This window comes from Ornithorhynchus anatinus, chromosome 6 (assembly GCF_004115215.2).
Source record: "Ornithorhynchus anatinus isolate Pmale09 chromosome 6, mOrnAna1.pri.v4, whole genome shotgun sequence".
In the NCBI taxonomy this organism is placed as follows: domain Eukaryota; kingdom Metazoa; phylum Chordata; class Mammalia; order Monotremata; family Ornithorhynchidae; genus Ornithorhynchus; species Ornithorhynchus anatinus.
The window spans coordinates 40,305,439-40,333,035 of NC_041733.1; the positions used below are offsets into that span (position 1 = coordinate 40,305,439).

The 27,597-nt window shown below is 44.2% G+C and overlaps 2 protein-coding genes across 5 annotated transcripts in view; one reads left to right on the forward strand and one right to left on the reverse strand.

The window, feature by feature from the left end:
* Positions 1-3,367, reverse strand: part of COL4A6 (collagen type IV alpha 6 chain) — a 159,480-nt gene extending 156,113 nt beyond the window's left edge. The window contains exons 1-2 of the mRNA XM_029067210.2: positions 3,205-3,367; positions 3,065-3,116 (exon numbers count right to left, since the gene is read on the reverse strand). Coding sequence (XP_028923043.1) covers positions 3,065-3,116; positions 3,205-3,215 — 63 coding nt within the window. The 5' untranslated portion in view covers positions 3,216-3,367. The remainder of the gene's footprint in view (positions 1-3,064; positions 3,117-3,204) is intronic.
* A 3,440-nt stretch (positions 3,368-6,807) lies between these two features.
* COL4A5 (collagen type IV alpha 5 chain) overlaps positions 6,808-27,597 on the forward strand; it is a 117,119-nt gene continuing 96,329 nt past the window's right edge. For all 4 annotated transcript variants that reach the window (XM_029067405.2, XM_029067407.2, XM_029067406.2 and 1 more), the window contains exon 1: positions 6,808-7,179. In XM_029067405.2, the coding sequence (XP_028923238.1) occupies positions 7,087-7,179 (93 nt within the window). In that variant the 5' untranslated portion in view covers positions 6,808-7,086. The remainder of the gene's footprint in view (positions 7,180-27,597) is intronic.

Sequence of the window (27,597 nt, forward strand, 5' to 3'; positions counted from 1 at the left end):
GTACATGGTGGGCATGCTCATGTTTGGAATTAGGGTGGCTTAGTGGATAGAGCCCGAGCCTGGCAGTCAGAAGAACCTGAGTTCTAATCCCAGATCTGCCACTTGTCTGCTCTGCAACCTTGGGCAAGTCCTTTCACTTCTCTGGGCCTCAGTTAGCTCATCTGTAAAATGGGGATTAAGACTGAGAGCCCTATGTGGGACACGGTAACACCCTGTATCTACCTCAGCACTTAGTACACTCCCTGGCACATAGTAAGTGCTTTAATACCACAATTATTATGCTCACAGTGAGCAGGGAATGTGTCTGCTATACTGTACTCTCCCAAGTCTAGTACAAAAGTACCTAAATCAATAATAATCACGATAGATTATAGAAACAAGGTACTCAGGTGGGACATACTTCATGTCCCACATGGGGCCTACAGCTTTAATCCCCATTTTACAGATGAGATAACTGAGGGACAGAGAAGTGAAGTGAGATGCCCAAGGTCACACAGCAGACAAGTGATGGGGCTGGGATTAGAACCCAGGTCCGTCTGACTCCCAAGCCCTTGCTCTATCCATTAGACCACACTGCTTCTAAGCAGCAGAGGTAATCCAATACCACTTCTGCCACTAAACTGTTATGGAATCTCTCTCGGAGGTTCTCTCATGTGCAAAATGGGCATAAAATGCCTGTGTTCACAACCAACTTCTTGGACTCAAAAGTCCCATGTGACAAGGATTCTGAGGTCTGACAATGCTGAGTCCCCTCGATTGTATCTCTCACAGTGCTTTGGCACTTAGAAAGCTCCTAATAAATGCTACATTTATTAAACAAATGAGGCTTAACATTTGAAAAATGTGAAATAAAATTACTGTAGCTGATGATCAAATGCCATTAGGATTTTCTGCAAGAATAACTATAGAAAAATAAATTTCCCTCCATAGAGATATTTCCATTATTAGATTTCTCTCTCTGCCTCCTCCTTCCTTTTCATACTGACAAAAGAAAAAGGCCAAACTCTGCTACAAAGTTACTGCCCAGGAATAAACAGCAGGTGAAGATACTTTCAATTTGAATAAGACTGAAAATCATGGCATTACCTTGGATTTCAAGAATTTCAAAGCTATTAATCATGAAGTGAAGGAAGACTCAAACAGTAGCATACATCAGAAAAAGTTGTAAATATTATTTTATAGTTTTCTCTCAAGTTAGTATTACCAATGAGTTTTCAGTTAACCAAACAAGTAGCCAAAGAGTGAGTAGAGCTTCTCATAGACTGGGGCCTGCTGGCACTTTTTCCAACCTTGGTGGTAAATATTCTGCCTGAAAATACCACTTTGTATGAGGCAGTAAAATTGCTAGGCATTCTACTAACAAGCCAGGGGTAAGTATTCCCATTAAGAATGCAAATCAACAATGGACTTCAAATCAGTAAGATGAGGTCAGTCCTAAAACAACGTTTTCTGCTTGATCAGTCTGTCATTTTAGAGTGGTTCCCCTGAGTTAGGAATTAAAATAAAATATGAAAGCTCGCCTTTTTGAAGGAAAGGTTTTTTCTTCTGCAAGATCAGCTCATTCTATTCAGACATTTTTACAAAGTTGCAAGGCCCCAGAAGTTTTCATTCTTACACTACAAGGACTCCCCAATCACATTAAAGTGTATCGAGTATGAACAGCTTTCAAATGGCCTGTTCAAGTTTAAAGAAAACATTTGTGATCTATACAAACAACATTTTTAGCTCTTGCTAACATTTCCCTCCACCCAATTCCTAGTCCAATATGCTACCTGCCAAAATCTGAATATAAAATTCCTTATTGTTTCTTTGGACACATACACAATACCTCACATATTTGGAGATATTTGCAGAAATTTATCCTGTACGTTCTTCAAGCCCCCAAACATTTCTCAAGACTATTTAAAATCAATCTTCACCCTTGCAGTGTGCAGAAACAGCAGTTTTAAGCACTAAAATTTACAGATGAATTTCAACTGCCCATATTGAATAGCTGTAATTTATAAGAGTGTTTGCTATTTCAATTGGTGGGAGGCTGAATGATGAATTTAGAACACCTCATTAAGACTCCCACCAACTTAATTGGCCACCTCAGTGTACCCATGAAAAGCACAGGACTTGTTATTGGGATCAATTCATCTTCAGCTCCTGAAAGTTATCAATGTGAAATCAAAGGTTTCTGGGGGCTATATTTGTTCAGATAGTTCATTTGATCACTAATCAAGCAGCCTTTCTATAGACTGAACGGTATACTTTGGTGGACTGTGAAACAAATTTGGGGGAGTTAAAAAAAAATATAGGAGGAATACAAATAAATTCTGATAAAGATCTTATATAAACATCTGTCACAAACGACCAGAAAATCAATAGCCAAGGGGAGAGGTGAACAGTCTCAGCAGTCCCAAGCGCTTAGTACAGTGCTCTGCACACAGTAAGCAGTTGCCACTTGTCTTAAAGAGGAGGGCCTGCTTGAGGTTTAGGTTCCCGCTTTTCTCCCCCTTGTCTTAAACAAGGGGTCCTTTGGGTCTCTGAAGCAGGCTACGGTCCAGAAAATGGCACCGTCCCACCTCATTCCATAATCTCCCCTTCTTATGATGTGACATATCATTCTCTCCCAAGCTATAAATACAGTGCTCTGCCCACAGTAAGAGCTCAATAAATACCACCGATTAATTGCTTCTTGTCCCTGCTTCCATCTCAGCTTTTCTATGCCTCATCCCAGCGCTGAGGCCAGTGTCTGCCCACAGTACACCCCCAATATATACCACTGAACGACTGCTTCTTGCCCCTGCATCCACCTCAACTTCTCTGTGCCCCATCCCAGCGCTTAGGCCAGTGCTCTGCCCACAGTACGCCCCCAAGACCCACCACTGAACGACTGCTAGTTACTTCTGTTTCAATCCCAACTTTCCTGTGCCTCCTCCCTGCGTTTATCTCAGTGCCTCGACCCTTGAAGGGCGTCCCCGGGTGCGGTGTGCCCCCCACTCTCTGGAAGGAGTTAGGGGGGCTGGGGAGGACCCCCACCCCTGCCCGGGGGAGGGAAAGGACTGGTTCAGGGACTCACCGCCAGCGCCGGAGCGGTCACCAGGCACAGCACGATCAGGAACGGCCACCACCTGCAAAGGGAGAGGGGGAGAGTGACGGTGGGCCCGGGAGACCCCCGCAGCCCCCTGCACCCCTCGAAGCCCGCTCACGCTCACTCACGGGGGGTCCATGCGGGGGATGCTCGGACCCCCAGGTCCGCAGGAGCCGGAGGAAGGGTCCCGGGGAGCTGCAGGGAGCTGCGAGCAGCCTGCACCGACCCCGGCCGAGGAATGGAGGCGTGGGGGGGGCGGAGCCTCGGCCTGTCAATCACGCCCACCCCCTCCCCAGCTGGGGGTCGCCCCCGAGGCCCTGCTTAGACACTCATCATCATAAAGTCGCTATTTATTAAGCGCTGACTCCGTGCCAAGCACTGTTCTAAGCGCTCGGGTAGAGAGGCGGTCATCAGGTGGGGCTGCCGGTGGCTCAGTGGAAAGAGCGCGGGTTTGGGAGTCAGAGGGCGTGGGTTAATAATAATAATAATAATGTTGGTATTTGTTAAGCGCTTACTATGTGCAGAGCACTGTTCTAAGCGCTGGGGTAAACACAGGGGAATCAGGTTGTCCCACGTGGGGCTCACAGTCTTAATCCCCATTTTACAGATGAGGGAACTGAGGCACAGAGAAGTTAAGTGACTTGCCCACAGTCACACAGCTGACAAGTGGCAGAGCTGGGATTCGAACTCATGAGCCCTGACTCCAAAGCCCGTGCTCTTTCCACTGCGCCACGGTACCAACTGGCGGCTTTGGGCAAGTCACTTCACTTCTCTGGGCCTCATCTGTAAAATGGGGATTAAGACTGGGCGCCCCACGTGACAAGGTGATGGCCTTGTATCCCCCCAGCGCTTAGAACAGTGCTTTGCACATAATAAGTGCTTAACAAATACCTAAATTATTATTACCATTAAGATGGTGAGGCCCATGTGAGACAGGGGCTCTGTCATTCATTCATTCGTACTTATTAATAATAATCATCATAATAATGATGGTATGGGTTAAGTGCTTACTATGGGCCAAGCACTGTTCTAACCGCTGGGGTAGATACAAGGCAATCTGGTTGTCCCACTTGGGGCGCCCAGTTTTAATCCCCATTTTACAGATGAGGTAATTGAGGCACGGAGCAATGAAGTGCCTTGCCCAAAGTCACACAGCTGATAAGTGGCGGAGCAGGGATTAGAAGCCACGACCTCGGACTCCCAAACCCGGGCTCTTTCCACTAAGCGATGATGATTCTCATAAGTGCTCACTGTGTGCAGAGCACTGTACCCTTAAGCCTGTGAGGCCCACGTGGAACAGGTCCTGTGTCATCTATTCATCCATTAATTGTATTTATTAGGCACTTACTATGTGCAGAGCCCTATACCATTAAATCTATGAGCCCCACATGGGACAGGTCCTGTCTCATTCATTCAATCGAATTTATTAAGTGCTTACTGTGTGCAGAGCACTGTACCATTAAGCCTGTGAGCCCCACGTGGAACAGGTTCTATGTCATTCATTCATCCATTAACTGTATTTATTAAGCGCTTATTGTGTGCAGACCACTATACCATTAAGCCCTTGAGCCCCTAACTATTTATTAAGCACTTATTGTGTGCAGAGCACTATACCATTAAGCCTGTGAGCCCCACTGGGGCAGGTCCTGTGTCATTCATTCAAACGAATTTATTTATTAAGTGCTTACTGTGTGCAGAGCACTGTACCATTAAACCTGTGAGCCCCACGTGGGACAGGGCCTGTGCCATTCATTCACTCAATCATATTTATTAAATCCTTACTGTGTGCAGAGCACTGTACTAATAGCTTGGGAAAGTACAACAATTGAGAATCCCTGCCCCACGAGTTCAGTGTCCAATCCAACTACCTTGTATCTACTCCAGTGCTTAGTACAGAGCCCGGGACTCAGTGAGTGCTTAACAAATCCCACAGTTACTATTATTATTATACACGTGCTACCCTCTCCCTACAATTTGCACGTGTACAATCATCCACCTACACATACACAGGAACCCCTCCCCACGGGGTCCTTAGAAGGCCACGGGCTCTCCAACCTGCTGAATGCACGAGGGGAAAACCACTCCATCAAGGACCCCCACCTCTGGCCAATGGGGAAATTTGTATTTTTCCTGCCTCTAATTCCACCAGGACACTTGCAGAAACCGGAGTTCCTTTTCAACGCCCCGGGGGTATTAATTCTATCCCCATCTGCCTGTATAAATGTTGCCCAACCGACAACAAACTGAGAGAAGTAGCGTGGCTTAGTGGTTACAGCACGGGCCTGGGAGACAGGAGATCATGGGTTCTAATTCCGACTCTGTCACCTCTCTACTCTTTGTCCTTGAAGTGAGTCACTACTTTTCTGGGCCTCAGTTCCCTCCTCTGTGAAATGGGGAGACTGTGAGCTCCTAGGTGGGACAGAGGTCCGTATCTCACCAGATTTTCTATCTACACCAGCGCTTAGTGGAGTGTGTTGCACAAAGTAAGCTATTTATTTATTTTAATGATATTGATGCCTGTCTACTTGTTTTGCTGTCTGTCTCCCCCGTTGTTGGGCAGGGATTGTCTTTCTGTTGCTGAGCTGTACATTCCAAGCGCCTAATACAGTGCTCTGTACACAGTAAGTGCTCAATATGATTGAATGAATAAGTGCTTAACACATTATCATTATTAACAAAGCCTACCACACACAGTTGGGTAATTTGTGCCCATTACTGGCCAGGGATTGTCTCTGTTACCGAAGTGTACATTCCAAGTGCTTACAAAGTGCTCTGCACACAGTAAGCAATACGATTGAATGAATGAATAAGTGATTAACACATTATTATTATTAATAAAACCTACAGCACACAGTTGGACAATGTGAGCCCATTATTGGGCAGGGATTGTCTCAGCCGAATTGTACATTTCAAGCGCTTACTACAGTGCTCTGCACACAGTAAGTGCTCAATACGATTGAATGAATAAGTGCCTAACATTATTATTAATATTATTAACAAAGCCTACAACACACAGTTGGGCAATGTGAGCCCGTCATTGGGCAGAGATTGTCTCTATCTGTTGCCCAATTGTACATTCCAAGTGCTTAGTACAGTACACTGCATATAGTAAGCGCTCAGTAAATACTAGAGAAGCAGCGTGGCTCAGTGGAAAGAGCACGGGCTTAGGAGTCAGAGGTCATGGGTTCCAATCTTGTCACACTTGTCAGCTGCGTGACTGAGAGTAAATCAATTCACTTCTCTGTGCCTCAGTCCCCTCATCTGTAAGATGGGGATTAAGTCTGTGAGCCTCACGTGGAACAACCTGATGACCCTGTATCTACCCCTGTTAGCTTAGAACAGTGCTCAGCGCATAGTAAGGCTTTACAAATACCAATATTATTATTATTTACCGGTTTCTTGGAGCTAACGGCTACAGAAATGACAGGTCCTTATCCTTTCCCCCGGCGACTAAAGCGCCGCCCGGTCCGGCTACACCGCGACCGCATCGCCCTTCCCACCGTGTCCCCCTCCGCCGGGGAGAAAAGTAGTCCTCACTCTCAAGCCGAGATGGGCGGCCGGGAGAGAGGGGAGGGGGTGCTTGGAGGGTGGGGGGCAGATGCCCGTGGAAGCCCCCGGGGGTGGGCATGGGACCCCGCCTGCCCCGCCCCATCTTAAAGAGGGCAGCAGGTTGGGCGGCGGAGGGAGACCGATGGGTTGCAGAGGTGTCGCTGCAAAGAAGTAGATCCGGGAGGGGAGCGCTGGGCTGGGAAAAAGTTTCTGAGCCGCTGCAGAAGCCGGGGGCAGCGCGTTCTCGCAACATCGCCTTTTAGGGGGAGGGAAGAGGGGCAAACCCCCTTTTTTGGGACCCTTTTTCCCTTCTCCCAATTTTTCCCACCCCTGTGCAGCCGGATTCATCCCGACACCATGTCAGCTGGGCGGCAGAGGCGGCCGGGACGGTGTTGAGGACTGCAAGAGGAGGAGGAGGAGGAGGAAGAAAAAAGAAAAAAAAGAAGAGGAGGCAGGAGAGCATGCAACTGAGGTCCAGGAGCCCCCTTGGCAGCCTGGCTGCCGGCTTGGTGGCCCTGGCTCTGGGACTCTGCGGGCGGATGGCTGAGGCTGCGGTGAGTGTCCTAATCATAATCATTCTGGTGTGTGTAAAGTGCTTACTATGTACTAAGCGCTGATGGGGAGACCACCCAATCGAGTCCCCCCCATCCCACGTGGGGCACCCTCCCCATTTTGCAGAGGTGGGAACTGAGGCGCAGAGAATCACTGATAATGATGATAGGTGTTAAGGGTGGTCACCATTACTCTAAGTTCTGGGGTAGACACAAGGTAGTTCATTCATGAAGTCGTATTTATTGAGCGCTTACTGGGTGCAGAGGACTGTACAAAGCTAATCAAGTTGTCCCACGTGGGGCTCCCTGTCTTAATCCCCATTTTACAGATGAGGTAAGTGAGGCCCAGAAAAGTTGATGTGACTTGCCCCAGGTCCCACAGCAGACAGGTGGCGGAGACGGAATTCGAACCCACGTCCTCTGAGTCCCAAGCCCATGGTCTTGCCACTAAACCACGCTGCAGCATTTACTATGTGCCAGACACTGAAATAAGCCCTTGGGTGAATACAAGCATCAGTCAGTGGTTTTGATTGAGGTTGTACTATGAGCAGAGCACTGTACTAAGCGCTTGTTAGAAGATGGAGAGGGAGGCTTGAGCCAGACCCCCCTCCTCAATCAATTAGCGGTATTTATTGATCGCTTGCCGTGGGCCGAGCACTGTATTAAGCGCTTGGGAGAGTAAAATGCGACAGTGTTAGCAGACTTGTTCTCTGCCCACAACGAGTTTAGAGCTAAGAGGAGCTTATTACACCCTGTTTCCCTGGGTTCCCCAACCCCTAGTCACTGTCGCCTGCCCCTTCTCCCCTCTCAAAAAGATCCTTCAATACGCCTTCAATCATTCCTTCAATCCTATTTATTGAGCGCTTACTATGCGAGAGCACTGTACTGAGCTCTTGGGAGAGTACAATACTGGCATATTGGGAAAGAAGGTAGGTAAGAAAGTGGGGTGGATGGTGGAAGGACTTTTTGAAGTGATAGAAGCCCTCAAGTGACTTTATCTTCACTTTTGCTTTTTTTTTTGGTGTAGTGATTTAAAATTACCTTAAGCATATTAGGATTTATTTTTTTTGCAAGTCACACTACTAAAGTTGAAATAGTGAAATAGTGGGCCTTGTGTTGTCCTCTCACCTCATTCTTTTCTCTTTTTTAAAATGATGGTGGGAATGAACTTACTGCCCGAGGGAGAGGTTGAAAGGAACAATTGTGGAGAACTATATGGGGGAAAAGTATGGTCAAGCAAGAGGAGACACAGAGGTAACACCTGTAGAGCCACTAGTCCCATCTAGGACTGAAGAATTACTTTCCAATTAGGATTGAAAAGGGATGGTAAGGGAAAAGAGAAGACTTAACCCTCCAGGAGGGGCTGCTTGGGGAGATTTAGATGTCCAGCACACTTCACTTGTCTCTGGTGGTTTGAAGTAGTTGTGATGAAAAAGTAACTTTTTCCTCCAGCCAGCCATTCCTAACACCCATACTCTTCTCTTGGAGTCTTATCATTTTGCTAAATTCGAGATAAGTAATCCCAGCCTTTGGTAATATCTTTTGACTTCTTTCCTAATTTATGTTGGAGCAGTTTTTCCACAGGGTGGGAGGAATGACTGAAGGGACAGTGTAGGATTCACTCTTTATTTTTAAACAGTATCAACTGGATCAGTAACATCTATCCTATACAATTTTGGAGGGGTTTTTTTGATGAAGCAAACTGAGGTCACAAGCTTCTTCAAGGTGACTGGTACTCACCTGTTTCATTGAAAGACCTGATATAAGGTCAAGATTAAGAGGTTGTTTAGTAGATATTATTTAAATGCTGGCTATTTTTATAGCTGATGGTAATTTACAGAACCATCATTTTACAGTGGGAGCTTGGGCTCTCAACAAGATGAAAAACTTTTGGGGCAAACATTTCTCTGCAGCTTTTAACCGAAGATTGAGTTTCAGGGAAAAACAACTAAAATCTTTCACCAAAACAAGTGTGTAAATTAACTTCCCTACTTGACACATTAAGAACTTAATATGACAAGAATGTTAATCTTGTGAAAAAGATGCAAGGTACTTTAGAACTGATCTTGAATTATGAATGACCATTTTCTTGGAAAATGTTACACATCCTAGGATAAGGCCCAGGGTACTGTAGCGGTAGTTATGAGTTGACTAAAATATTTGAGTGCTTCTAGGACAACCCTCAAGTCACTTCACCTTTTCCCTCCCCTTATAACTTGAAAACTGGCAGTACCAAATTAGTTGAATAACTGAGTGGCAATATCAATAAAGAATTGAGTTGAAGAGTTTGGGGGTTGATCGTGCCTTCAAGGGGAATCAATATGCCGATCATTGGTATTAAGCTTTTTCAGGGCCAAATTGGAACCTACTCTTTGAGGCAGCTTAGACTGTGCTGAGGTTAATAGAAAGCAAAACAAGTTTTCCAAGTTGGAAAGGACACCCTCAGGGATAGAAAAACATGTTGGGTTGACTAAGACAAATTAAGCGTGCCTTGCTGGTGTATTTAGCAATAGCAGGAGTTCTCCAATAATGCGGGAGTTGTATATCGGGGAAATTGATTTGTAGTAACCACTGATTTGATGGGATTTAATGGGTATGGGAGAAACAGTGAAAACGTTATCACATCTTTTGATTTAAATTTGTATATTAGCGTTATTCCCCCGGCCCCATTCATACTCCCAGCAGTCTTTATACCTTTTGTTTTCATTGTTATATTACTATATTAAATATTATAAAGGTGCAAAAAATAAGCCAAGTAATGTAAAGAACAGTAGGGCTAGAAAATGAGCGGCTTTGCAATCCTAATGCGCCTCAACACTGCATCCTCCTTAGCCATATTTGGGCCAAAGTGTGGGCTGGGTTATACCCAGAGAAGACTGGTATGGTGGGAAGAACCTTCCCTAATAGCTTCCACTGCGTGGTAGGCAAATACTATAACAAATAGATGTTTGGCCAGAATAGGGAATATCCCGACTTAGACCCTGTTTGCTGTCGTAGAGCAAATGAGTAGAGGATATGGCTTTTTCCTCTCTACAGATAAATTGTGATCCAGTATTTGGGCTCTGCCCTTTGGTAAGTTGGGTCTTTCTTTCATTCAATTGTATTTATTGAGCACTAATTAATAATAATAATTATGGTATTTAAGCACTTACTATGTGCCAAGAAATGTTCTAAGTGCTGGGGTAGAGGTAAGGTAAGCAGGTTGTCCCACATGGGACTCACAGTCTTAACCCCCATTTTACAGTTGAGATAACTGAAGCCCAGAGAAGTTAATTGGCTTGCCCAAAGTCACACAGCAGACAAGTGGCAGAGCCAGAATTAGAATCCACGACCTCTGACTCCCAAGCCTGTGCTCTTTCCACTAAGCCACGCTGCGTGCAGAGCACTGTACTAAGCACTTGGGAGGGTACAAAGTAACAATAAACAGGTCCATTTCCTTCTCACAACGAGCTTGCAGTCTAAAAGGGGAGACAGACATTAATACAAATAAATTACAGACATAAGTGGCGTGGGGCTGGAAGTGGGATTGAATAAAGGGGGCAAGTCAGAGTGAAGCAGAAGGGAGTGGGAGAAAAGGAGAGGTGGGCTTAGGGAAGGCCTCTTGGAGGCCATGTACTTTCAGTGAGGCTATGAAGGGGGGAGAGTAATTGTCAGATGTGAGGGTGGAGGGTGTGAGGAGGAGGCGTTCCAGGCCAGAGGCAGCATGTGGGTGCATTGGTGAGATAGACAAGATCAAGGCACCAGTGAGAAGGTTAGCATTAGAGTAGTGAAGTATGATGCCTGGGTCCTAGGGAAGTAGTGAGGTGAAGTAGGAGGGGACAAGGTGACAGACTGCTTTAAAGCCAATGGAGAGGAGTTTTTGCGAAGTTGAATGGACAACCACTGGAGTTTCATGAGGAGAGGAATGACATGTCTTGAATGTTTCTGTAGAAAAATGATCCAGGCAGCAGAGTGAAGTTTGGACTGGAATGAGGAGAGACAGGAGGCAAGGAGGTCAGCAAGGAGGCTGATAGAGTAATCAAGACGGAGTAGGATAAGCAATGGTATTAACAGGGTAGATCGATTGGAAGAGGCATAAGGAACTGTTCTTCGGGTTAATTATTTAATGGATTATAACAACTTCATTTGAAGGCACTATAGGAGTTTTAATAGCCAGAAACCTCCCCCAGAGGAATGAAGCTGGAATGTTTCAGAGGTGAAGTCATTGCTCGCAACCCACTTTAAGGTAAAGGTGTCCTAAGGGGAGACATGCTGGGGTGAGTTTTCAAGGGCTGGTCTGAAAATTCCCCTTGAGAGCTGTACAGTTCTGTATGAATGGCTGGAAGAAACCCAGAGTGGTTGCATTTGGAAAATACTGATTGGTTAAACTGGGCTGTGCCAAGATGTGCTTTTAGAGAGGCAGTATGGACTACTGGATAGAGCACAGGCCTGGGAGTTAGGACCTGGGTTCTAATCCTGGCTCTGCCACTTGTCTGCTGTGTGATCTTTGGCAAGTCACTTCAGTTCCCCGTGCCTTTGTTACCTTGTGTGTAAAATGGGGATTAAGATTGTGAGCCTCATTTGGATCAGGGACTGTGTCCAACCTGATTATCTTGTATCTACCCTAGTGCTTATTGCAGTGCCTAGCCCATAGTAAGCATTTACCAAATACCACAATTATTATTCTTATTACTACTGTTACTTCTAGAGATTTCCTTCCACAAACTCTGAAAACCCCCAGTTAGCATTTCTGTTGTTGAACTCTGATCTGTCCTGAAGGCTGAACCCCAGGGATCAATGACAGTTTGGAGGCAGAGAGTAAGGAATCTCAGTCCTGCTGCCTCCTATCTTCTATCTCTTTTGTCCTTTGCCTCTCATTCTTCTAATTTTTGTAATGCTCCTATTGTCAATCATTTATTGACTCTCTTTCAGTGTCTCTGACCTTCTGCCACCAAGTCTGGGAGTTCCAGTAGGACAGGGAGATGTGTGGGAACTGTTTATCTTGTATTCACCCCAGTGCCTGACATATAGTAAGCACTTCATAAATATGGTAGTTAACTGCCCAGAAACATTAACAAAATGTCACCTGCACTGGCCTCAGACTATTTTGATGCACTAAACCGTTGCAGGAAGACCTCCCTGAGAGCATGCAGGCAGTAGAACATGATCCGGGATTTAGGACTATTGATAGTGGCCTGGAAAACCCACACAAAAGTCGGGGAGAGATAGGATAGAAGCATGCGATGAAGTATAAGCTTTTTGGAAATCCATCTTACAACTAATAGAAATGTTTTGGCAATAGTGCTGTTCTGTAAATATTGAAACTGAATATTTTGTTTAGTGGAGTTAAGTATCATATGGCTTCACTCAGTAAGTGATTTATAGCATCCAGGGTAGTGTGGAGCACCAACTGATGAAGGAGGCATGCAGTGAACTGTGGACACTAAGTATGACTGTTGACTTCCCCTGCAATAAATATTTAACATATATTTGAAAAGCAGCTTCACAAGATCTTCAGCTGCTCACTAACATTCTTGAACAAAATCTAGTTGTATTTTTTCTCCACCTCTTCTTTCACCCAGCAGAAAATGTTTAAATATTTGCTATCCATCCGTGGTATTTACTGAGCACTTACTGTGTGCAGAGCACTGTATTGAGTGCTAGGGAGAGTACATTGCAACAGAGTTGATAGACACACACCCTGCCCATAATAAACTCAATCTGTAGAGAGAGACAGATGTGACTCTAAATAAATGAATTATGGGGCGGTATCAAGTTCTAAGGTGTTATAATTGTTTAAACTGCTACTCCATTAATTGAGTGTAATTCTCCCAGGCTGAGGGGCTAGACAAAACACCCACAAATGCCCCCTCAGCCAGCCCCCTTGACCTCCCTTTCTCAGCCCTGCTCACTATCAACAGCACCTCGACATATCTGAAGCTGCTTCTTTCAAAAAACACATACTTGGGGCCTTCCTGGTGGTGGAGGGGAGAATCAGACTTAATAAGATTGTGTGGTCTGACCTCTATTCTTTCCTTCCTGCTTCAGTTAATTGTGTTCACTGAGCATCTACTGTGTGCAGAGCATTGTGTTAAACACTAAGTAACATTTATTGAGTGTTTGTGTGCAGAGCTCTGTACTGAGCTCTGGGAGAGGATGCATGGATGGGAATTAGGTTCCCTGTACCTCAGGGGACTCACAATCTCACAAGCTACAAGTGGTTGAAAGAGTGCAGTAAAATTAGTATTTATGAGTCTGCCCTGGAGTCTTGAAAGGGGCACTCCTTGGAAGTGAGTTAGCAGCTTAAGATGATGTATTAAGCCAGCAGGGGCCCAGAGAGTGTGGTAAAAGCTAGGGACTTGGAGAGATTTTTAAGCTTGCCCTGAATGTGGCCGACAAGAGGTTTGCCATGAATACAGGGGAAACAATGAACATCACCCCTTAAAATTTAGACACCTTCCATCACAGACCAGTCCACTGCCTCCACATGGATGAATGACTAAAGCCATGTAAGCTAGCTGATGATTGAATTCATGTAGTGCACCAGAAGGACTGACTGTGAATATGGAATTTTATTTCAAGACCAACCCAAAGGTTTCATTAACCTACTTAGACAAAAATGTTTCCAGTTGGACTCAATAATTTTAGCCATACGATATGACCTATTTTTTAGGTGTACATATGGTTCTGTGATATGAAAGATGTGTTCTTGATTGTATTGGGAAAATTGTGTCCTTGAATTACCACTGGGGGAAATTTTGTACTGCAGCATTCCTTAATCGAGTGGGTTCTGAGGCCCAAAAAAACCACCAGGATGGATATTTTTTCATTACAAATTCTTATGTTACTGTTATATTCATCCCTACTGTGTGCATCCTTGACCCTCAATGGTGTTTTACTGTGTTAAATACTGAAAAGATGCAAAAACCAAGAGGGCTATGGGGCAGTAGCATATGGCAGAGGTTGGAAAGTTTAGATACCTCTTGCCTTGATCTAGAGAAGCAGTATGGCCTAGTAGAAAGACCACAGGTCTGAGAGCCAGAAGACCTGGGTTCTCATCTTGTCACTTGTCTGCTTTGTAGCCTTGGGCAGGTCACTTAACTTCTCTGGTCCTTATTTCCCTCTACAAATTGGGACTTCAGTACCTATTTTCCCTCCAATTTAAACTCTGAGTCCCAGATGGGATCTAATTATCTTGTCTCTACCCGAATGCTTAGTACAGTGTTTAACACAAAGTAACCACTTAACAAATACCACAATGATTATTATTCTCAAGGTCAGGAGAGTATACACAACCGTTTCTTCCTGCGATACCCCGTAAATTGCACAAATGGGTCAATGTTATTTCCAGAGCTGATCTGTGTAGTGGGAAGAGCATTCTCTAATTCTTCCATCAAGTTATATCTAAACTATGTAGTGAAAACATACATGTGTTCTAGCAGGAGTGTAACTTTAAAGCTAGATTTAGGGTTTGATAGTAGAGCCTGTCTTTTTTTCTTTTTTTTGAGTTTCCTTTACTGGTGCACAAATCTATAGGTTAAGGGTTATCTTATCAGCACAAAGGCACCACTCTAATCAGGAATGAGTTACCTTTAATTTTTTTTCCCCCAAGTAGTAAATGAAACATTTTTTTCCCTTGTATTAATCAACTGTGGGAAGAAAGAAGGTAGAGATTAAGATAGGAACCCAATCTCTCACTTATTAGAAAAGCGAATGGCGATCATCTAAAGTAGCTGTAAACTAGAAATAATGTTAGGCATTCCAAGGGCAGATGTTTAGGCTTTAAAATTTATACTAACTGATTGAATTGTAACTGATTTTTGATTAATCCTGAGAAGTGAAGAAATTCTACTAGTGAATTTAATTCTCCACTTCTCTACCACCAGCTGAGATCAGTATCAGTGATACTTATCGTGTACTGGTGAACAGAACATTATATGTACTGCAATGGACTAATTGTCTAATTCCCTAATTTATGGATGTTCAATAGCTGAACCTCTTCGAACCGTCTTTCAAGTGTACTTGACTGAACTTCTCTCAGTGTGGATGCAGTTGATCAAACTGTTGGAGACTTGCAATAGTGTTCAAGAGTATTTAGCTTATAGTAGACTATTGCCTTTTGTTAGTAAGGAATGCAGAGTTGTGCAGATTTACATTGCATCATATACACAAGGAGATGTGGGAAGCGATATCCTTTACTAGCAAGGAGAATCAAATTTTTACATTGATTGGGTTTTGGTCAGATAATAATAGATATTTGTTTAAAGAGTTTTGTCAAATACCATCCTAAGCGCTAGAGTTAGATATGTGATAAGGCCATGTCTGACTCACAGTCTAAGGTCAAGGGAAAGGTAATTTAATCTCCATTTTACAGTTGAGGAAACAGAGGCCAAGAGAAGTTGGGACTGGCCCAAGATCACACAGCTGGCAAGTTCCAGAGCCGGGATTAGAAGCCAGCCCCGTGCTCTTTCCGAAGGGTCAGGCCGCTTCTCAGAATACATTTTGTGAGCAAGAAAGAGAAACAGTTGACTCTAGGGATGTAAATTATTGTTTTAGTCCTGTGTGATTACTAGGATGGATTGTTTTTTTTTTCTCTCTCTCTTTATCTCTCTTGTTCACCCAAAGATGGGCATGAATCGTGGGGAAAGGAATATCAGGTTACATCTTGGCTTTTGGGTGATTTTCTTGTATTTTGAGAGGTTTACCTTGGAGTCAGAATCCCATCATCCTTGGTGTTTTAGCCATCTTTGCTTCTAGCCCTATTGGTGAGCTAGCCGATACCAAGGGCTTAGTACAGTGCTCTGCACATAGCTGGTGCTCAAAAAATACCCTTAGTGATGATGATGATGCTATTTATTAAGTACTACTTCATTCATTCACTCGTATTTATTGAGCGCTTACTGTGTGCACAGCACTGTACTAAGCACTTGGAATGTACAATTCAGCAACAGATAGAGACAATCCCTGCCCAGCAACAGGCTCACAGTCTGAAAGGGGGAGACACAGCAAAACAAGTAGACAGGCAGCCTGTCCCACCTCGTCTACTGCATCAGCCTCCTTACTGACCTCCCTGGCCCCTGTCTCTCCCCATTCCAGTCCATACTCTGCTGCCCAGATCGTTTTTCCAAACAAGTGTTCAGTCCATGTTTCCTCACTCCTCAAGAACCTCCAGTGGTTGCCCATCCACCTCCGCATCAAGCAGAAACTCCATATCATTGGCTTTAAAGCACTTGATCACCTTGCCCCTTCCTATCTGACCTACTGATTTCCTACTACAATCCAACCCACATACTTCTCCTCTAACGCCAGCCCTATTCACTGTACTTTTCATTCATTCAATCTAAACGCTGAAGCACTGTTCTAAACCTTTGTAGGGAGAGGCAACAGGCTTAGTGGATGGAGCCCAGGCCTGGGAGTCAGAAGGACCTGGGTTCTAATCCCAACCCTTGCCACATGTCTGCTCTGTGACTTTGGGCAAATCACTTCCTTCATTTCTGTAGGCCTCAGTTATCTCATCTGTAAAATGGGAATTAAGAATGTAAGCCCCATGTGGGACTGGGACTGTGTCCAACCTGATTAACGTGTATCTTCCCCACTGCTTAGAACAGTGCTTGACACATAGTAAGCACTTAACAAGTACCATAATTAGTATTATTATTATTAATTGAGATGGGAGGGGAATGCACATGAATGATGAGAGGGTCAGGGACAAAGTTTTCCAGGTCTCCCAGGGAGAGTGGATGTGGGCCTTCAGAGTGGGTAAGGGTGGTGACAGACTGACTCAGTTATATTGTACTCTCCCCAGCATCTTGAACAGTGTTCTGCTCTCAGGGCTCAGTAAATACAATTGGTTGATTGAGTGATCAGATGGAGTAGATCTAGCCAAGAGAGATTTGCATACAACCCATGCTGTATGATATTGGGGTGGCTGTCCAACACCCCAAGAAGCATCCTTGCCTAGTAGACAGAGCACAGGCCCAGGAGTCAGGAGGAGCTGGGTTCTAATCCTGACTCTGCCACTTGTCTGCTGTGTAACCTTGGGCAAGTCACTTCATTTCTCTGTGCCTCATTTACCTCATTTGTAAAATGGAGATGAGTGCAAGCCCCATGTGGGACAGGGACTGTGCCCAACCTGATTACCAGTGCTTGGCACATAGTAAATGCTTAACAAGTACCATAATTCTTATTACAGATCATACAGGGTCATCGATTTGATAGACTCCTACTATAGATCAAAAATGAAAAAAATGCAGTGCTGTGCACACAATAAGCAGCGTGGCTCAGTGGAAAGAGCATGGGCTTTGGAGTCAGGGCTCATGAGTTCGAATCCCAGCTCTGCCACTTGTTGGCTGTGTGACTGTGGGCAAGTCACTTAACTTCTCTGTGCCTCAGTTCCCTCATCTGTAAAATGGGGATTAAGACTGTGAGCCCCACGTGGGACAACCTGATTCCCCTATGTCTACCCCAGCGCTTAGAACAGTGCTCGGCACATAGTAAGCGCTTAACAAATACCAACATTATTATAATAAGTGCTATTGATTAAAACTACGATCCAGGCATGTTTTGCGTGGAGGCTCACCAAATGTATTTCTACCCCATTATGTTAATGATCATAATGGTGCCTCTTTTTTTTTTGTTTTTGACTACTGAGGGATTCCAGTCACAGCTCACTTTTTTGAGAGGAAAAACACGAAATGCAGTGAAATTGAGAGGTAGGTAGGGGGCAGGATTGTTCTTGTGATTTGGGTGGAAATTCAGGCCAGAAATCCAGCTCTCCCAATGGCTGCCTGGTACCATGATGCCCAAGGTTTTGACAGGAATACTGAAAAGCAAACTTCACCTATTACTTCACTGCTACTTTCATCTGAATACTTAGCCAAATGGGAAGAATGCTATCTTTTATTTTAAAGTATTTAAGTGCTTACTAGTTGCCAAGCATTGGGGTAGAGAGAAGAGAATCAGGCCGAACACAGTCCTTGTCCCACACGGGTTCACAATCTTAATCCCCATTTTACAGATGAGGAAACTGAGGCACAGAGAAGTGAGGTGACTTGCCCAAGGTCACCCAACAGACTAGTGGCTGAGTCTGAATTCAAACCCAGGTCCTTCTGATTCCCAGGCTTGAATGGTAGCCACTAGGTCATGTGGTGCTCCCATATACTGAGCAGCCCAGACATAGGGATGCTTTTGAATCCATCAGTGGTATTTGAGTGTTTACTATGTGCAGTACTAAACTCTTGGGAGAGTACGATACAACAGAATTAGCCAGTACATTCCCACAATGAATTTCTAGTCTAAGCCAGCCATAAGTTCGTTGTGGGCAGGGAATGTGTCTGTTTACTGTTATATTGTACTCCCCCAAGAGCTTAGTACAGTGCCTTGCAGATGTGTATATATCTATAATTCTTATTTTTATCAATGCCTGTTTACTTGTTTTGGTGTCTGTCTTCCCCCTTCTAGCCTGTAAACCCGGTGTGGGCAGGGATTGTCTCTTTATTGCTGAACTGTACTTCCCAAGCCCTAAATACAATGCTCTGCACACAATAAGTGCTCAATAAATACGGCTGAATGAATGAATAAGATTGATTGACTGACTACTTTTATGGGAGGGCTGAAAAATTGGGCCACCATACACTTTTTCTCCAACTATATCAAACTGACACAGTCCCTGCCCACCATGAGCTTAAATGTCTGAATCAGCCATCTTCACCTTTATGTTGTTGTTGTCTTAGGCTGTCGGGTCGTGTCCGACCCATAGTGACTCTCCTAGAACACCCCCCTCTCCATTTGCAATCGTTCTGGTAGTGGATCCATTGAGTTTTCTTGGTAAAAATCCGGAAGTGGTTTACCATTTCCTCCTTCCGCAGTAAATGAATCTCTGCCCTCGACTCTGTCTCGTGCCGCTGCTGCCCGGCACAGGGGAGTTTTGACTTGTAGCAGATTGCCTGCCACTGGCTAACCATTGCTCAAGCTAAGAATGGAATGGACAGACCTCAGATTGAGCCTCCCTCCTGTAGTCGTGACTGGGAGAGTACTGGAAACTCTCCAGGTGCCACCTTGAGAGGGGCTTCACCTTTATAGGAGAGTTGAAAATTTTGGCAGCCACACACTGTTTCTCAGACTATTTCAAGATGTACAAGTCTGCTAGATAAGTCTTGAGGCATAAATGGAGGCCATTGTCTCTTGGACTTGATCAAACACCCACGCCTTGGGACTGGGCCAGAACTATTCTATTGACAGACATGGCCCTTGCCCTCTAGGAGCTTACATTTGAAAATTTACACAGCAGTCCAATTGTTTCCTCCCTGGCCTTGTTCTCCACACCCACCCTTCAATAGAAGGGGTTTTCTAAGAACATTCCTGTTCATTAACATCAGCCGGTTTGTTTCTGTCAAAGAAGCCAGCAATTTCCTTAATTAAATTGAAGCCCTCATCTTAACTGCAGTGGTTTCTAAAGCTTTTCTGCCAGGGACCTCTCTTTGGCATCCAAAGCAGACTCTCAATTTTTTTTTTTTAATGCTCCAGTTTCCTCTCATCATTTACCTTAGGCTGAGTTTTTACCAGGTTGAATTGCATGACATAGTGGCTAAAGCACAGGCCTGGAAATCAGAAGGTCATGGATTCTAATCCCACCTCCACCACTTGTCTGCTATGTGACCTTGGGCAAGTCACTTACCTTCTCTGGGCCTCAATTGCCTCATCTGTAAAATGGAATTGAGATTGTGAACCCCATGTGGGACAGAGACTGTGTCCAACCTGATTTGCTTTTATCCATCCAGCACTTAATACAGTGCATGGTACATAGTAAAGCACTTAAACACCGCAATTACTATTATTCCCTCTCAGTCCTTAGTATAGTGCTCTGCACCAAGTAAATTCTAAATAAATGCTATTACTATTACCTCCTTACCTCTTACCTCAGTCCTCTCTCTTAAAACCTTTCCCAGACATCTCCCACCCTCTTCCTATCATTCCATCAATCAGTAGTATTGATTGAATACTGGCCCTCACCTATTGTGCCCTCTTCTTCCTCCACCTCTCTCCTCCAGCTTTTAGCCATATTTTCTGATCTGTAGCTGTGTTAAGACTTCACTGGGAAGGGATTTTGCTGTCAGAGTTGAAAGTTGCATCCTTTAAAACTAGTTGTAGGTAAAGAGGAAATCCCTAAAACATCTTGGGAATCCAGAACTAGGTTATCTCTAAGCTCTGTTCCTGGAACTATTTTTTAATGTGCTGAAGTTCAGGTAAACATTAGACTCTTCTGTTTTGTAATTAGTATGGACATGAGCGAATTAAATAGCCCAAAATGCTGCTTTCCACTTTTGTTAGTACTAGAGGCTTTTGTTTCATCTTGTTCTTCAGCCTGATAGCACACATTCTAGGTGTTAAGGCTTTGTCTAGCTTCGTTAATCCCAAACAACTGTGACTCATATCCAAGTAGAAGTGGAAGGGGCATGTTGGCCTGCTGACTTTTTTTTCATGGTATTTCTTAAACACTATATGTTAGGCTAAGCACTGGAGTAGTTACCAGATAATCAAGTTGGATACAGTCCATGTCCCACATGCAGATCAGTCTTAATCCCCATTTTTTAGATAAGGTAACTGAGGCCCAGAGGAGTTAAGTAAGTGACTTCCCCAAGGTCACACAGGAGACTAGAGACAGTGGGGGGATTATAACCCAGGTCCTCTGACTCCCAGACCAGGGCTCTTTCCATTATGCCATAGTACTTCTCAAGATAAGATAAATTTAAGCTTGATAAGATAAATGGATAAAATTGCTGGCCTCCAGAATTTGGCTATTGGAGGAAACCCATAAATTATAATCCTATTGTGTTGGGTATCAGTGCTTCAGCCTAGAATCTGGCCTTGGCCACCGAAGTTGTTTTTACAAGCCAGAAGGAGTGAGTCAGTGGTATTTATTGAGCACTTTCATTCAGTTATTGATCGATTACTGTGTGCAAAGCACTGTACTAAGAATTTGGGAGAGTACACTATAACAATAAACAGACACATTTCCTGTCCACAATGAGTTTACAGTCTACAGTACAGTACAATCCTCTTACATATATTAATGTCTTTCTGCCTCTCTAGACTGAGCGCTTATTTTGGACAGGGAACACTTCTACATACTCTGTTATACTTTCCTCTCTCAAGCACTTAATATATTGCTCTGCTCACAGCAAGTCCTCAATAAATGAGTCAGTTAACCCTGGAAAGGGTGGGTAGCCTTGACATCAATTAGTCATGTTTATTGAGCACATACTGTATGCAGAGCACTGTACTAAGCGCTTGGGTCAGTACAGTATAACAGTTGACAAATTCCCTGCCTTCATTGAGTTTACCGTCCTTAGTACTGCATGAAGAAGCAGCAAGCAGGAACGGGGAAGGCTTTCACCCCTTGAGGTGAGGGACTGGATTTGTGTGGCCCAGCCCACCCAGGTAGGGAGCGGAAGTATGCAGTGGTTTGGACATGCTTGGTTACTGTTCTGCTCTTTTGAGTTGTTTGTTTGTGAAGTTGTGTAATCCAAGGTACTTGTATGATAGCCCGAGGTTCTTCCTGGCACTGAGGCACATATTTAGAACTTAGGAGGGGCTGGGGAGGCAATAATAATACCTGTGGCATTTGGTAGGGGCCTACTATATACCAAACACTGTACTGAGCACTGGGGTAGATACAAGGGAATCTGGTTGGACACAATCTGTCTTTTCTATCTGAAGGATAGGGATGCCTATTTTTTTGTGAGGAGCAGTGTTGCCTAGTTTAGAGCACAGGCCTGGGCATCAGAGGACATGTGTTCTAATCCCGGTTCTGCTGCTCGTCTGCTGGGTGACCTTTGGCAAGTCACTTGACTTCTGTGCCTCAGTTATTTCATCTGTAAAATGGGGATTGAGACTGTGGGCCCCATATGGGACAGGGATTGTGTCTAACCCGATTTGCTTGTGTCTACCCCAGCACTTAGTACAGTACCTGGCACAAAGCCCTTAACAAGTACCATAATTATTATTATTATAGGCAAGATTGAGGCAGATTGAGAAAGTTAGCACTAGAGGAGCAAAATTTGTGGGCTGGGAGTTTTTGTGTTCCCCCTTCTACTGCATCACCTGGACACTTGTCAGTCCCCACAAAATACGTTTTTTAAAATGCTATTTAAGTGCTTGCCAGCTGCCAGGCACTGTATTAAACCTTGGGGTAGATTCTATTAATCAGATTGGATAATTCATGTCCCACATAGGGTTCACAGTCTTAATCCCTGTTTTATAGATGACATCACTGAGACATAGATAAGTGAAGTGATATGCCCAAGGTCATACAGCAGATAAGTGGGAGAGTTGGGATTAGAACTCAGGTCCTTTTGACTCCCAGGCCGGTACTCTATCCACTGGGCCATATAGCTTCTCACCCCCTCCACATGCAGCACAGCACTTCTCTTCATATTCTTTCCCTACCTAAAGCTTATTTTAATGCCTGTCTTCCCCCACTGGATTGTAAACTTTTCAGGGCAGGCATCTCATCAACTTAATCTATGTAGTACTTTCCCAAGCATCTAATACAGTACTATGCTCCCAGTAAGTGCTCAATAAATACTGTTGTTCGATTGATCATGCTTAGACCCAGGAAAAGTCACAATATTAAAATGGAAAGAAAACAGCAGTGTGAGAGGTGTTGTCCTTTCTGAGTGAGGAAAAATATTACTGCGGCAGAAAGTAGACTAATAATGCAGGATAGAAGGAACACACTTGAATGTCGTATTTATTGAGCACTTTGTGCAGCAGGAGTACAGTATAACAGAATTGGTAAACAATTCCCTGCCCAGAATGAGCTTACATTTTAGAGGGAGACAGACATATAAAAATAAATTGGATATATACATAAAAGAATATTTATTTACCAAAAAATATTCTACCCTCAAATTAGGTGTCGTTGTCCCTGATGAGACCAGTGACTGGCTGACAGAGTTTGCCCCTTACATGCATTCTGTCGTTTGATCATCCAGTCATATCTGTTTCCCAAAGTTCTCGGTCAATCATTGGGTATTTATTGAGCACTTGCTATGTTCAGAGCACTGTACTGAGCTCTTGGGAGAGTACAACAGAGTCCAGAAACAAGGTCCTTTCCCACAACATTCTAGAGGGGGAGTCAGACATTAATATCAATAGTTAATTTATAATATATCATTTAGAGATATGTGTAAAAGTGCTGTGGAGTTGCTAATTGCTCCCATCAATCAATCATATTTACTGAGCACCTGTATGAGCAGAGCACTGTATTAAGTGTTTGAGAGAGAAAACATAGCAATGTAACAAGACACATTCATTCAATCGTATTTATTGAGCGCTTACTGTGTGCAGAGCACTGTACTAAACGCTTGGGAAGTACAATTCAGCAACAAATAGGGACAATCCCTGACCACAACGGGCTCACAGTCTAATTGCGGGGGAGGCAGACATCAAAATAAACAGCCATCAGTAGCATCATTATAAATAAATAGAATTATAGATATATACACATCGTTAATAAAAAATAGAATTATAGTTATAAATATGTACATATATACACAAGTGCTGTGGGGTGGGGAGGGGACACATTCTCTTTCCACCCCAGGAAGTAATGATACTGTGTGACTCCCTGGCTTGATTGAGCTTGTAGTGCAAATAACCATCCAAAAGGAAAAAAGCGTTTGGAGCTATCACAGGAATTCACACTAGAACTCTATCAGGCAGCTAGGGCTATATGAGGCCAATAATTCTCTTCTCATCTTTTGAAGTGGCTTGGTTTGGTTCTGCTGCCAAAGAATGTAAGGTAGGCATTCATTAGCAAGTGTGAATAGCTCCTCAATAAAGCCTCCATATTGAATGGTCCATTAGCATTTGTAGGGGGCTGGGGGATGGCGGGGAAGGAGCCAATGAAATCATCATAACCCTCTGAAAGCAAGAAAGGGCTAGCCTCATTGTGTATAGTTCCCCTCTCAAACCAAGCATCAACTTGGAAACATTTCAACTTTTGTATTGCATGCTCCCAAGCATTTAATACAGTGCTCTGAACAAAATGCTTCAGTCCCATTGATTGATTTTTTTCCCCCCAAACTGGATTTAACCTGAGCTTCTGGGGCCTTCCTGAACTGGGAGATTTTAATCCAAGGTAAAGGATTCATTCATTCACTGTCATATTTATTGAGTGCTTACTGTGTGCGGAGCACTGTACTAAGCGCTTGGGAGAGAGTAGAAGAATAAACTGAAACATTGATGCCTACAAAGACCTTACAGTCTAGAGTGGGGGGAACAGTCTAGAGGGGGAAGGTGAATTGCAGAATGAATTGCATACACCCCATTGTCTATGTTGTGATTTTCCTGAGGGACAGGGACCCTGTGAGAAGCAGTGTGGCCTAGTGGATAGAGCACAGGCCTAGGAATCAGAGGGACCTGGGTTCTCATTCTGGCCCCACTACTTGTCTACTGGGTGACCTTAGGCAAGTCACTTCACTTCTCATTGCCTCGGATCCCTCATCTGTAGAATGGGGATTAAGACTGAAACTCATCTGGGGCATAGACTGTGTCCAACCTCAACTTTGATATCTTCTCCAGTGCTTGGAACATTGCCTGGCACATAGGAAATGGATAACAAATGCCATTAAAAAAAAATTCATAGCTTTTCTGTAAGGTCCTGGGAGAACCGCAGTGGGTGAATGTAGACATGGAAAAAAAAAGAAATGACCCCTTCAACTCTATTCTATTGTTTTCTCCCAAGCTCTACAGTTGATGGTATTTATGGAACTCTTACCTTGAGTGGGGACTTGAACAAACCCCTTGGTAGAATACAATGAGTCGGTAGATGCATTCACTCCCCAAAAGGAGCTTAAAGTTTAGAGGGAGAGACAGACATTAATATAAATAGGTGTTATAGATATATATGTAAGGCTGAGGGTGGGGAAAATAAGTGTCCAAAGGTAGGACGTCCAAAGACCAGTCAGTCCTGTTGAATATCCTTGTGCCTTTCCCTCCCACATCCCATACCTGAGAATGAGAGGCAGAGGGGTCCCTCTGACATAGCCTAGGTCGGCGGCCAAGAAGACCAGTGGTGAAGGAAACAGAGAGCCTGAAAAACAGAGCTCCAGGCAAGATAAGCAAGGCAAGTTCTGGAAAATGTACACATCAAGGTATATGAGCAAGCTGGGATCTTAAATCTCCCCACCCTACCCCAACCAAAGAGTTCAAAAAGGCCTTTTGTGTTTCAACATGGGTTTTCTGCCGGTAACTTTCTATTAACAAATTATATGCTACACTTGAAGGATGCCTTCAAAGCCCAGGGCAAAAATGTAACCAGTAATTTTGAGGGTGACCATGGTTGGTGACTTTGTATCCATTGATTATTAACAGAGAAAAAAGCTACATGAGAGAAAAGAACAGACAGGTTTGGAGGTTTGAGCTTGTTTTTATGCAGTCAATTGGGTGAAGATGAGTTAAAATGGGCCCTGCCATATTAAGAGGGACTTTCTAGAAAGTATTTGGGTGAAGGAGGGTTTTTTTTTTTTCATTTTGTATGGTATTTAAGCGCTAAGTACTAGGCACTGTTCTAAGTGTTGGGGTAGATACAAGGTAATCAGGGACACAGTCCATCCCAAAAGGACTCACAGTTTTAAATCCCCATTTTACAGATGAGGTAACTGAGGCCCAGTGAAGTGACTTGCCCAAGGTCACCCAACAGACAAGTGTTAGACCGGGGTTCCCAGGTCCATCTGATTCCCAGGTTAGCGCACTATCCACTAGGTCATGATGGTGTCCCAGGTTTATGTGCATTTCTGCTTTTCGGCTGTTAAATTTTATTTTTGCAGCATCCTGCCAGAGAGGGCAGGCTTCAAACAGTCAATTAATCAATGGGATTTATTGAACACTTACTCTGTGCGGAGCACGGTACTAAGCACTTGAAAGGTATAGTATAATCAGAATTGCTAAACGTTCTCTGACCACAAGGAGCTTCTGGTCTTGAGGTTGGGCTCCAGTCTTTCACCAGGCTTCTTGCAGAGCCCCCCTCGGTACTGTAAGCTTGATGTGGGCGGGGAATGTATCTGTTGGTTATATTGTACTCTCCAAAGTGCTTAGAACAGGGCTCTGCACACAGTAAGCGCTCAATAAATATGGCTAATTGGGGAAGGAGTGAAGATGGAGGGATGTGACAGTGGAGCAGAGTCCAAAGATAAGTGGAAGAAGCTGGGAGGAGGGGAACTGGACTAGGTGGTATTGTTAAAAGGAGCATAAACAGGGTGTGAGCAAAGGAAGGAAGGGGACCAGTCAATCAGTGGTGTTTGAGTGCAGAGCACTAATCTATGCACCTGGGAGAGTACAATGACGTAGTAGATAGCGCACGGGCCTGGGAGTCAAAGGACTTGGGTTCTAATCCCAGCTCCGTCACTTGTTTGCTGCAAGACACTTCACTTCTCGGTGCCACAGTTACCTCATCTGCAGCAAGGGTTTTGAGACTGTGAGCTCCATGTGGGATGGGGACATCCGTGCACTATCCACTACGTCATTGTACTCTCCCAAGTGCACTGTACTAAGCTCTTGAGAGAGTGCAATACAACAATAAACAGACACATTCTCCGCCCACAGTGAGTTTATAGTCTAGATGGGAGGAGACAGACATCAATCATTAAATTACAGATATGCACATAAGTGCTGAGGGGATGGGAAGGAGAAGAACCAAGAGAGCAAATCAGGGCAATGCGGAAGGGAGTGAGAGAAGAGGAAAGGAGCGGCTTAGTCAGGGAAGGCCTCTTGCAGGAGATGTGCCTTCAATAAGGCTCTGAAGTGGAATAGAGTCGGATTTGAGAAGGGAGAGCATTCTAGGCCAGAGGTAGGACATAGGCGAGGGGTCAGCAGCGAGATAGGTGACATGTGAGGCACAGTGAGAATGTTAACACTAGAGGAGCAAAGTGTGCAGGCAGGGTTGTAGAAGAAGGGTAGTGAGGTGAGGTAGGAGGGGGCAAGGGGGTGGACTGCTTTAAAGCCAGTGGTGAGTTTTTGTTTTGCAGAGGTGGTTGGGTAACAATTTGAGTAAACTAAGGTACAGAGAAGTGAAATGACTAAGGCCATACAGCAAGCAAGTGTTGCTGTTGGGAGTAGAACCCAGGTCTCCTGACTTCCCGGCCTGTGCTCTTATTGATTTTAACCTACCTATGCCTCCCACAGCAGTTTTGTGAGTTAATGAGTAAATCTTTGTAATAATGATGGTATTTGTTAAGCGCTTCCTATGTGCAAAGCACTGTTCTAAGCCCTGGATAAGACTTTGAATTACAATAAGTCTCCATTATTTAAAAAGCCGTGGCGCGCTTGTACTGTATCCTCAGTGGCCTTCAAAATTATGCTCTAGACATCAGCTTATTTTGATTACAATTACAAAATGCCAGCGTGACTTTGTTAGAGTGAAGAATGTATCCATACTCAGTG